The sequence below is a fragment of the Dipodomys ordii genome, unplaced genomic scaffold, assembly GCF_000151885.1.
Source record: "Dipodomys ordii isolate 6190 unplaced genomic scaffold, Dord_2.0 Scaffold99, whole genome shotgun sequence".
Classification (NCBI taxonomy): Eukaryota; Metazoa; Chordata; class Mammalia; order Rodentia; family Heteromyidae; genus Dipodomys; species Dipodomys ordii.
The window spans coordinates 2,414,005-2,426,528 of record NW_012267315.1 but is presented as its reverse complement, the minus strand read 5'-3'; the positions used below and the strand labels follow the sequence as shown (position 1 = coordinate 2,426,528).

At 44.7% G+C, this 12,524-nt stretch overlaps 1 protein-coding gene across 3 annotated transcripts in view; it reads right to left on the bottom strand.

Annotated features, from left to right (window-relative positions):
* Ninl (ninein-like) overlaps window positions 1-12,524 on the bottom strand; it is a 145,391-nt gene that overhangs the window by 12,434 nt on the left and 120,433 nt on the right. For all 3 annotated transcript variants that reach the window (XM_013027119.1, XM_013027120.1, XM_013027121.1), the window contains 4 exons: window positions 7,232-7,390; window positions 6,187-6,300; window positions 5,001-5,171; window positions 4,340-4,453 (listed from right to left, as the gene is read on the bottom strand). In XM_013027119.1, coding sequence (XP_012882573.1) covers window positions 4,340-4,453; window positions 5,001-5,171; window positions 6,187-6,300; window positions 7,232-7,390 — 558 coding nt within the window. The remainder of the gene's footprint in view (window positions 1-4,339; window positions 4,454-5,000; window positions 5,172-6,186; window positions 6,301-7,231; window positions 7,391-12,524) is intronic.

Sequence of the window (12,524 nt, the reverse complement as noted above, 5' to 3'; positions counted from 1 at the left end):
GCCCGGGCAGGAGAGACCGTGAGACTCCTATCTCCAATAAACCACCAGAAAACCGGAAGTGGCGCTGTAGCTCAAGCGGTAGAGCGCTCGCCTTGCGCTGAAGAGCTGAGGGACAGCGCCCAGGCCCAGAGTTCAAGCCCCACGACCGACAAAAAAAACAAACAGGAGGGACAGGACATGGTAATGGTTTTAAGAGGCTGGCTATGCTCCTGTGCTAAATGTACATTAGGAAAGATGCAGGAAACATGTTAGGAAACAGGAGATAAGGTAGGAATTGTTTGGGGTTTCGAATCACTTGGAAATAGCACTATAGAATAGCTGTGGACATCTGATGGTGGTAGGTTCAGCTATGTCCCAAGGTCTTACACCTGAACCTGTGGCAGGAAGAGAGGAGGCAGGCAGGTGACAAATTCACAAATTCTGAAGGGTATTCATAAGGGGTGATGGGATGAGGGAGGGTGAGAAGTGAAAGGTCTGTCCTGTGGTGGCAGCCAGGCTCCAGGAGGCAGCTATGGAGTGGCAACCCTGGAGGAGGTAGAAGACACAAACATAGGATGGTGAGAGGCGGACATTTGAGAGCATGAGCAGGTCCCTGAACATATCTGGCCTCCCATGAGATACACAGCCAAGTGGCAGATGAGACGCTAGAAGAACTCGAAGTCAGAGGAAGAAGGAAGCAAGGAGGCAGCCTGCAGGGAGCACTGAGGGAGCAGAGGGGAAGAGGCAGATGGGCAGGTGTGCAGGGAGTCACAAGGGATTCAACCAGAATGAAGGTTTTGCAGGCCAGCAACAAAAGGGTGAGTGAGTGCAAGGAGTAACTAGAAAGAGAGGAAGAGTTCCACACTGCAGGGAGGGTTATACACAGGGTAGATCAGAAGGGAACCTATCACCAGACCAATTAAGACTCATGATAGGAGTGACAATGGCCAAGATGTAGTGTGCTCATAAACTAACATGTCCAATTGAAACATCTTTGTGCAACTAAAGATAATCATTTTAAAAAAATCTCATAAACAAGAGGCACAGACATCTGTTGACTCAGGATCTTTCAGGTAAAGGATCATACTCAATTACTTGGAAGAAAAAATATTTGTCTAGGTTTCACATTTCTCTTGAAATGTCTGTCAGTCATTTCTCCCAGCAGTGAGTGGTGGTGAGTGGATCTCTGGATAGCTGGTGCCTTGTAGTCAGGGCTGTCCCCCATAGCTGGTTCCTGCAGGGCCCAGGTCTTGTCCTTCACTGCACGCTAAACAGGTTGTTTCCCCTTTGGTGCCACCTTCTTTCTCACCTGTATAGAGGACTACTAGTTTTTATTCACCTATGAGCTGTAGTTGCCTTGTTTTTTAAATTTTTTAAAATGACTTGGCCCACTCAGAGCAGCTAAATTTACCAGAGTAATATCACTAGAAATACAGACCATATTATACTCTTCAGTGGCTTCAGTTAAATGAGATCCAAACTCCTGACCTTAACCTAAAGGACACACAGGCTAGGCTCTGCACATAGGTTCACACAATGTTTGTTTTGTTGGTTGTGGGGCCTGAACTCTGGGCCTGGGCGCTGTCCCTCAGCTCTTCAGCTCAAGGCAAGCGCTCTACCACTTGAGACACAGCACCACTTCCGGTTTTCTGATGGTTTTATTGTAGGTAAGAGTTTCACAAAGTCTTCCCTGCCTGGGCTGGCTTTGAACCTCGATCCTCAGATCTCATCCTTCTGAGTAACTAGGATTACAGGCGTGAGCCACTAGGTTCACACAATTTTTGGTGACTTCCTTGTGGTGCCCAGCACACATGGATAAGTATCATTCATGCTGTCCTATGGCCAGGTTACAACTTGTGTTCAGCTGCCAATGCACAAGACAGTCCCATAGTGAACAACAGAGCCTTCTAAAATCTGCCTTGCTGACACCAGGAAACAGCTAGACATGCCATGCTAAGTAACCAGGTATCTGCTCCAATGCTACTCAGAGCTGTTCCTACCACACCTGTGCCCTCTCCCTCTACTCCTTCCTCAGAGTGCTACCATAGCCAAGGTCGTCTGTGCTGCCAGAATAAGATCCTCAAGGCAGGTTCAGGCTCTCCGCCTCAGGGTCTGCCTACAGCAGTGCCTCTGCCAAGAGTAGGTGCTAGGAGTGTTTGCTATGTAACTGAAGCAACCAACAATTAAATGAATGATATCCTTTCTAAGATGGTGTAAAACACCCTCAAGGTTTTGAGCCCATGCTTGTAAATCCAGGAGGCAGGGAGAAGGACTGCAGGTTTGCTTTTTCTTGGTCCATTGTGGGGTTTGAACTCAGGTCCAGGGCACTGTCTCTGAGCTCTTTTGCTCAAGGCTAGCACTTTACCGCTTGAAGCTACAGCTTCACTTCCAGATATATGGTAATTGGAGATCAGAGTTTCTCACACAGCTGGGTGCTGGTGACTCACACCTATAATCCTAGTCACTCAGGAGGCTGAGATATGAGGATCATGATTCAAAAGCCAGCCTGCGTAAGAAAGGCTGTGAGACTATTCTCCAATTAACCACAAGAAAACTGGAAGTGGCGCTGTGGCTCAAAGTGGTAGAGCACTAGCCCTGAAAAGAGCTCAGGGACAGCACCCAGGCCCTGAGTTCAAGCCTCACAACTGACAAAAAGGAAAAAAAAAAGTTTCACAGAGTTTGTTGCTGGGCTGGATCATCAGATCTCAGCCTCCTGAGTAGCTAGGATTACAGACATGAGCCACCAGTGCCTAGCAGGACTGCAGTTTTAGAAAGGCTCTAAGCAAAAAGTTAGCAAGACTCTTGTCTCATAGTGGTTCACACCTATAATCCTACTCATCAGACTGACATCTGACAATAAAGGTTCAAAGCCAGCCTCAAAAGACAAATCTAAGAGTCATTCCAATTAGCCAGCAAAAAGCTAGAAGTAGAAGTGTAGCTCAAGTGGTAGAGCACCAGTCATGTGGAGAATGAGAGTACGAGGCTCTGAGTTCAAGCCCAGGTACTAGCACAAAATAAAATGGGGATTTTAAAAAACCCTTCAGCTGGCACCAGTGGCTCATACCTGTAATCCTAGCTATTTAGGAAACCAAGCTCTGAGGATTGTGATTTGAAGCCACCCGGGCAGAAAAGTCCATGAAACTCTTATCTCCAATAAACCACTCAGGGACAGCACCCAGGCACCGAGTTCAAGCCCCAGGACTGTCAAAAAAAAAAAAAAACTAAAAAAACCTGCATAATGCTGACCACATATATGGTATATGTATGTGCACATCGGAGGGAAACTAGGAGGAGGACACAGACCCAGAGAGAAACGGGAAAACATACAACATCAGCTTCACTGGACATTGGTTAAAACGAACTAAGTAACTCAATGGCAGCGATGAGAGGGAAAGAATGAGTGGGAAAGAGGGAACAGCTGACAGTATGCAAAAGGAATGTACATATCACCCGATATGGAAGAAATAACTATACTGTCAAAGGTCATAGAACTCATAAACTTTATAGACCACGATAGAGACCATTTGCCCCAAGAAGGTTAGAATATGCTTGTGACTTTAACTAAGTATCACTATCCCACAATACTGTGAAATTTGATGTATTAATCACTTGATCACAATGTAAAAAAAGAAGCTATGTATGCTAAAAATGAAAATAAAACAACAGCAAAAAACCCTGCACAGTAGTTGATGCCTGTGATCCAAGCTTTGTGGGAGGCAAAGGTAGGAAACTTTCCATCCTAGGCTGGCCCAGAAATACAAGATCAAGTATCTGGGCCAAGTACTTTATCTGAAAAAAAAAATGAAGCATGGCTCAAGTGGTAGAGTGCTTACAAGATCGAGGACCTGAGTTCAAGGACCAGTACCACCAACACAAACAAAAGTGATCTTGAATTCCCCACAGAAAATGCACATGATGTGTGAGTATAGTATGGGATATGTATTTAGGAAAATCAGTCTTCTATGGGTTACTTTTTTTTAAACTCTGGGCCTGAGCGCTGCCCCTCAGCTCTTCAGCTCAAGGCTAGGGCTCTAGCACTTAAGCCACAGCGCCATGTCCGGTTTTCTGGTGGTTTTATTGTAGGTAAGAGTTTCACAGCCTTTCCTGCCTGGGCTGGCTTTGAACCACAGTCCTCAGATCTCAGCCTCCTGAGTAGCCAGGATTACAGGCGTGAGTGACCGGTGCCTGGCTATGGATTACTTTTAACCTGAAAATATCTGTACTTTTTCTGGTGACGTTTAGCTGAATCTAAAGGCTGCAAGTGGCCCCAGGACACGGCGCCTGCTGGATTCTCTGCGCCAGCTGCTGGGCAGGGTGGTGACAGGGAGAGAATGCATGGAGCGGGGCCGTTGGCACTCACCTGCTCTTTCAGCTCCTCCACCTTCTCCTGCAGGAGCCACTCCACGTTCTGTAGCCGCATCTCCGCCTCTCTCATCTGTTCTTCCCTGGATCTCAGCTGTTGCTGGTGTTCTTCCTGACACCAAGGGTGACAAAACAATGTTAACTTTTAAGAAGAAGCCTTCTAGGATTTATTTATAATAAAGTGGAACTTGGCTAAAATGCACAAATCTGTGTGTGACATTAGTGATCTTTCTTCTGTATGGAATTTAATCCCAGCTAGGTGGGAGGCATAGTTAGTTTAGAAATGTGATTATATGTGCCATTTGCAGTTTAGAAATATCTGTCGTAAGCCATAAAGTGACTGTCGTTCTGTAGATCTTGCTTTGTCCTCAAAGAACTGATCTGAGATTTTAATCTGAAACAACTTACACAAAGCAAATCTTGCTAACTGTTGTGTACTGATGATCCCCTACTTGGCTTGCTTTATGGTATAAAGACAGAACAGGTCTGTCTGAGCTGAGTGGGTCAGCTGGTTCCATGTGTACCTCAGACTAACCTCCCATCCCTGAACCCTCCTCATTCTTTCTTTCAAGGACTAGGATCCTACAACTTCCCCCATTCCATGAGCTGGCCTTCAGGGCCCTCTGTTTACACAACCAGCTTGAAACAACCCTACTCACCCATTGTGAATCCAGTTTTCTCCTAGCCTCCTCCTTCTGGAGGCTGAGCAGGTGCTGCAGTTCTGCCACACGGGCCCCAGGCACCAGCTGGGCCATCTGTTCCTGCAGACACTGGACCTTCTGCTCATGCTGACCCTGTGCTGCCTCTAGTCTCCGGTGGGCACTGTACAACTGCACCTCAGATGGACAACAGTTTTGGTAGAAGTGAGTGTCCAGGGACATCAGGAGACCCAGCAAAGGTGCTGGTGAGCTAAACTCTGAGCCTAACACCACCTCCACTATCAGGGCAGTAAAACCCACTCCCTCTTCTGTGGTATAGTGATCCTTAAAGGTATATCAGCACCCAGGGATCCAGAGCCCAACTCTTATCAGCTAGAGCATCCCCACAGGATAGAGGCAGAAAGGCTTGGTCTGTCAACCTTCGAACAGTAGTGCAGGGACTTAACATGGGATCGTTACAGAATAATCAGATTCTGTCCCTCCCAGATTGCTTCATAGAACTGAGTGAAATAGAAACTATGTAAGCTGCATGTGGTAATTTCCTTTTCTGTCGGGCTTTCATACTTCTAAGAAGAAGCTATGCCCTTGGTTCCAGAATGTGATTACTGCAACTTCTGGGTCTCCAACCACAGTGGGGTGCTCAGAGCCCATTGGTGTTATAAGTACACATTGTTACTAAACTATGCATAATTTAGCCAATAATTTTGCTGTTGTTGTTTTTTATATAGTGAAGCAGCAAGCTTACTGAAAGCAAAAGTAGAGTACAGACTCTATAATGAGGTGCCCCAAAGCTGGGAGACCCAACAACTTTGATTAAGCAATGAGAAGTAAGATCTGAACACAATTTAAAGCAATCTAACTTGGGAGCTTCCATCTAAAATACACAGAATTTCCTTTGGAACCATAGAACTGACTGCGTCAGTGTGATTCACCTCTGAGACTTCATAGACAGGAGGAGGAGTCACAACTCTCACAGGGGTTCCTTCTGAGGCAGGTGTGATGTGACCCCATGGTCAAGAGGAAAGGAAGACACGTGGGCCTGGTTGTGCCTGACAAGATGCAAGACCTCCCACTAGCCCAATAATCTCTCTAGGCTGACTAGGCACAGCAATGTGGTCAGCATATTATCGACACTTTTCCTGGGCTGGGACTGGATTAAGTGCCTACCACCATTGCATGTACCCACCTGCTCTTGAGTTTCTTGAAGGCTTTCTGTCAGTTCTGACTGTGACAGCTTCAGGTTCTGACATTCCTGATTCATATGCTCAAGTTCAACTTCAAGTTTTTGGATTTGTTTATCCTGTTTTTAAAATATCAATCTCTCAGGTCTAAGAAATATCTTAACAGCCTGATACATTCAATACAGAAATTTCAGAGAAGAAATTGCAAAATATAAACCACTTATGAGCCTGGGGCCCATGCCTGACATATTATCACAATTCTATGCCCTTTTCTGCCCAGAGCAGGTCCATCAAGATGCTGACATGAGAACACAAAGATGGCATGCTGCTTTCTTCCTAACTGTCCCTGGACAAGTTTTCCCCAGACACTCAATGTTATTGAGAGCTAGGTTTTTAATGGTTGTACCCTATGTATCCATGCCCCTAATGTTGATGATTCAAACTAATTCAAGTTCTATTTTGCTATTATAAATAGTACCACAGTTGGGTGCTGGTGGCTCACACCTGTAATCCTAGCTACTCAGGAGGCTGAGATCTGAGAATGGCAGTTTGAAGACAGTCCAGTCAGGAAAATCCATGAGACAGTTATGTCCAATTAGCTGCCAGAAAACCAGAAGTGGAGCTATGGCTCAAAGTGGTAGAGTGCTAGCCTTGAGTGAAAAAACTCAGGGACAGCATGTTTGCCCTGAGTTCAATCTACATGACTGAAATAAACAAACAAACAAACAGCACTGCAACAAAAATAACTTCCAGTTAAATCTTTCTATAATGTTTGTGGGTGCAATTCCCCCAAGCGAAATTATGAAGTTAAAGCATGTCAACAATTGTTCTGATTTCTATCTTCTGTATTTAACTTCATGCTGCTGCTTTTTCTAGATCCTGGAGATGTGTCAAAGCTGCAAGGGTCTACTCACTTCTCTAGGACTCCAGAAGCCCTTCTCCTCATGCTGGGGTCACCACTTCCTGGACCATAGGGTTTTTCTTGACTTGTTAGCGTCTGGGTCCCAAATGCCTTGGTCCTGAACACAGCTGCCTTTCAGGGCCTCTTACCTGCTGCTGCTCCCTTTGGCTAGCCTCCTCCAACCTCTGCATTAACAGCTGAATGGCAACATGACGTTTCTCCTTCCAGGCCTGGTGGGTGGAAGTGTCCCCTTCCAGCTGAAGGACCCTGGAGTTGATCTGTGACAATTCATCCTTGTAGTTCTGGATCTACAGTAAAAAGGGTAAAATGATTGATTGACAAATATGCTTTTAAAACAGCAGTTCCACTGAGATTATTCCAGTGGTTCCCATCAGGCACAAGTTTGTTCCTCTGGGAGCATTTGGCAGCTTTTAGACAAATTGGATTGTCACAAAGGGGACAGGAGGAGATACTGGTATCAAGTGAGTGGAGGCCCTCAACTTCCTGCCAGGATGGAAGGTGAGGGTCAAAACTCTGCTCTGCTTCTTTGAAAATACACCAAGCAATTGTCTAGAGACCTTCCAGGACTCTGGTCCTCCATGGTTATTTCAAAGGTATTTTAAGCAATGTAAAAATTTTAAAACTTCGCTAAAATTGAAGCATGAGAATCTCCTCAAAATGTCACCTGCTCTATAGTTGAACATACAAACCCAGCGTTTAATGTCTCTAAATTGTGCCTTTAGCTTTTTTTCAACAGTCACTGCCTAGCAGTCGGTTCAGCAAATGCTCAGGGGTAGACAGGGAAGGCATTAGGCACAGAAATAGCAGCTAGGAGGGTGGCCTTACAGTTTTTTCCCCCATGGAAATTCCAGTTGTGCTTATTTGCTTTTCCCACAGGGGTCAGTTTTGGAAAAGAGGGAACAGCATTGTGTGTGGGGGCAGGATGTCCTCTGAAACACACTCCCAGAACTTGGCAGTGTTTTGTGGGTTTAAAAAGCATATAATGAGCCGGGCGCTGGTGGCTCACGCCTGTAATCCTAGCTACTCAGGAGGCTGAGATTTGAGGACCGTGGTTCAAAGCCAGCCCGGGCAGGAGAGACTGTGAGACTCCTATCTCCAATAAACCACTAGAAAACCGGAAGTGGCGCTGTAGCTCAAGTGGTAGAGCGCTCTCCTTGAGCTGAAGAGCTGAGGGACAGCACCCAGGCCCAGAGTTCAAGCCCCACGGCCGACAAAAAAAAAAAAAAAAAAAAGCATATCATGAAACCTTGAAAGTGCCTCAATTTGGCTTCATGCAAGGTTAGCAAAGTGTCTACACTATTCTGGAGCTCTTCTCTGAGAGTTAATCTCACCTTCCTTATCCCTCCCCATAATCTCAGGATTGAGGGTAGAAATGTTTTGAATACACCATAAACCCCTGGAAGCTCTGGCCAGTGAGATACCTATCTTCTCCCTCTTTTTCTCCTCCATGTCCTCCTACTTCTCCTTTTCTTCTTGTCTTTCTCTTCCTCCCCTAGTGTTTATTATGTTTTATGGTGGTTTTTTTTTTTTTTTTCAGTCATGGGGCTTGAACTCTGGACCTGGACGCTGTCTCTCAGCTCTTCAGCTCAGGCTAGCACTCTACCACTTGAGCCATAGCGCCACTTCTGGTTTCTGGTGGTTAATTGGAGATTAGAACCTCATGGACTTTCCTGCCTGGGCTGGATTTGAACTGCGATGCTCAGATCTCAATCTCCTGAGTAGCTAGGATTACAGAAGTTAGCCACCAGCATCCGGCTTTTGTGAAAATTTTTAAAAATTGTTTTTCTATATCAATAAACAGATCACCTTGTCTTTTGAGGATAGCCTTGATTTTATTAGTAGGAATAAAATAGTTCTTTAGCTCCGAAGCTAAATGGACTAGTCCATTTTCTTCTATTCATCTTTAGCATTTGGAAACAATTTCAAACTTAAAGAATGGCTGTAAGTATAGATCATTATAAGGATTCACAACAGTACCTTCAGCATGTTCCCTGCTATATGTGCACACACATGTCTGCATAGGACACACAGACATAAGCAATGCTTCCTCCACCCTAGCCCTGCTGTGAGTTTCTGAGAACCGGTATGCTCCTGCACAGCAAAAACCTTGATATCACACATGCATTTGTTTTAGCAGCTGATCCAGTGACACCCTTTCAGTCATGCTGAGTTAGCATCTTTGAATCTGGGCTGTTCCTTAGCCTTTGTCTTCGTCGTGTATGGGTGCATGTGCATACATGGCAGTGTTAGGACTTGAATTTAGGACTTGACTTTTTCACTCAAGGCTATACCATTTGAGACACACTCCATTTCTGGCTTTTTGGTGGTTAACTGGAGATCACGGTCTCATGGACTTTCCTCTCTGAGCTGGCTACAAATTATGATCCTAAGATCTTAGTCTCCTCGGTAGCTAAGAATATAGGCATGACCCACTGGTGCCTGGCTCTCTTTTTGACATGTTTCTGGCTAAGTGTTAGAGCATGTCACCTAGGCAGGAGTATGAATCTACAATTTCTGGTTTCAAGCATGACAAGAGCTTAGAAATCATCACTTCCAACCTCCCAATGACAAAAAAAGTGAAATAAGCAAAATCATCAACTCTTCTTAAATCCATCAGAGAACCAAGGTCACAGGGCAAACCAAAGCCTGAAAACCAGAGAGAGACAGGAAATGAGAATCACAGTATGCCACAGGCAGAAGGCAGTGGCCAAAAACCATTAAGCAAAGTTGAACGTAAAGACAAATGCCAGAGGCCAGGGTAGCTTAAGAGTTACAGTGCTGGGTTCCATAATGTGGGTCCACTTACTGTGAGGGGTCCCAAACATCCTTGACCTCATCAAGTTCTCATAGAAGAAAAGAATTAGAGAAAAATCCCCTGCACCAGGCTTCCAATAAGAAGAGGGGAATTTACTGCTATGGATTGTGTACTCCCCACAGTGTAATTACGTTTGGAAATAGGGCTTTCAAGAGGTAATTATAGTTAAATTTTTCCTTAAGGTGGGAGAGCAATTGAACTAGTACCTTATGAGAAGAGACCTCTCTCCCTCACATGTAAGGACAGTGAGAAGCTATCTGTAAGCTACAAAGAAGGCCCTCACCAGAAACCAAGCCAGACAGTATTTCCATCCTCTAGACTTAGAAATAAATGTAAGTTTGGGTGTGTCGTATTTTATTATGGCATCCTAAGCAAATTAAGGCACTAAGCAAGTTTGAAGGACATTCAAAGTTTTCCCTCAATGAAAATGACTCCACCAGAGCTTGTCCAACCCAGGAGGAGCACCCAACTGTACGCCTCCGGCCTTCCTGTCTTAATATCTACCTACCAGGATGGCAAGAAGAAAAGTAAAAGCACCAAGTGTCACAAGGATGTGGAAAAACCAGCTCATGCACAGTTGCTGGGATCTAAAATGCTCTACCATACTGAGATGCAAGCCTGGGAATTTCTTATAAAACTAAATATGTAATCACTACCACACAAGCCAGCCATTAGAGTCTCAGGCATTTATCTTGGTGAAATGAAGGTGGGTTTTTTGTTTTTGTTAGCAGTAGGTCTTGAACTTGGGGCCTGAGCACTGTCCCTAAGCTCTTTTTGGCTCAAGGCTAGCACTCTGCCATTTTGAGCCACAGTGTCACTTCCAGTTTTCTGGAGGATAATTGGAGATAAGAGTCTCATGGACTTTCCTGCCCAGGCTGGCTTTGAAGCACAATTCTTAGATCTCAGCCTCTTGAGTAGCTAGGATTATGGGCATGAGCAGTTCAAAACCAGCCTGGACAGGAAAGGCCGTGAGATTCTCATCTCCAATTAACCACATTAAGAACAGGAAGTGGAACTGAGGCTTAAAGTGGTAGAGCTCTAGCTATAGGCAAAACAGCTCAGTGACCATGCCTAGGTTCTGAGCTCAAGCTCCAGAAAACACACACACACACACACACACACACCATGAAAGAAGTTAAGAAACCTCCAAAACACATACCTAATTACATACATACAACAGCTGGAGAAGCTGCGATAAGGTGATCTATCATAGAAAATTGATCTCTTTCCAAATCTAAAAGTAAACAGTCCCCCAGTCTCCTTCTTACAGAAGAAAACAATGAGAGCTGTGACATGGTAAATAAAAAAAGGAACTGATGGGGCTGGGAAGGTGGCTCAGTGGTAAAGCACTTGCCTTGCATGCCTGAGGCCCTGGGTTCGATTCCTCAGCACCACATAAGCAGGGAGAAAAAAAAGTCAGAAGTGGCACTGTGGCTCAAGTGGTAGAGCGCTAGCCTTGAGCTGAAGAGCTGAGAGACAGTGCCCAGGCCCAGAGTTCAGGCCCCACAACTGGACCCCCCAAAAAAAAGAAAAGAAAAAAGAAAAGGAACTGACTTGTTCAGGCCATCTGGCTGGAGAGTTACACCATGAGTCAAATGTATCTAGTTAACTCCAGTGATATGGGTTTTCACAGACAACAGGAATTTGAGATTGAAAGTAGCTTTAACTTCTAGAGAGAGAAAGGTATATGCATACTTGAGGCAATTGGTGAGGACAAGGGATATGGAGTTGTGCTGGCTGCCTTCCTGTGCCCAGCACAGTTTACAGAAAGAAAACAATGTATCTCACTTAGCTGCTTTGTGCACTTGTCTGTGGTAAAGAAATTGCTTAAAAGCAAATTTGTGCTGGATATGTGTGGCTCAAGTGGTAGAGCACCAGTGTTGAGCAAGTAAGCTGAGTTAAGTGCAAGGCCCAGAGTCCTGCCCACCCTACCCCAAATCAACTGGTGGGGGAAAAATGGAAATTTGAAAAAAATATGCAACAGTAACATAAAGGTGATGGTCAGAAGTATCCAATATGGAAGGTATATATGATGTAAATAAATTAGGCAAAGTGCCTTACTCTTGTAATCCCAGCTACTCAGAAGGGGGAAATCAAGATTATAGTTCAAGGCCATCCTGGGTATAAGCAAGACTACCATCCCAGTGAAACAGCTGGATGGTGTGCGCCTGTTATCTCAGCTACAAAGTTAAGTAGGAAGACTGCATTCCAGGCCTGCCAGTGCAAGGAAAATGAGACTCCATCTGAAAAATAACTAAAACAAAAGGCCTGGAAGTGCAGCTCAAGTGGTAGGGCACCTACCTAGCAACCTTATCCCCAGAGTTACCAAAAAAAAAAAAAAAAGAATTGCTTGGGTTCCAGGATATTCTGGTAACAGAGGTAAGAATGCACATGCTTATTTATTATAATTGCACTGAAAGATTTCATCGATTAAAAGCATTTGGTTATTATACACATTACTGGACTATAATTCCCAAAATATGTCTTTTCTGAGAACTGTGAGCTGTTGAAGAAATCAAAATCATTTTTTTCTTTTGAAAAGCCACATAATGGAACCACTAATGAAACTCCTAACAACCTACTTCACATTGAAATGGAAAAATAAC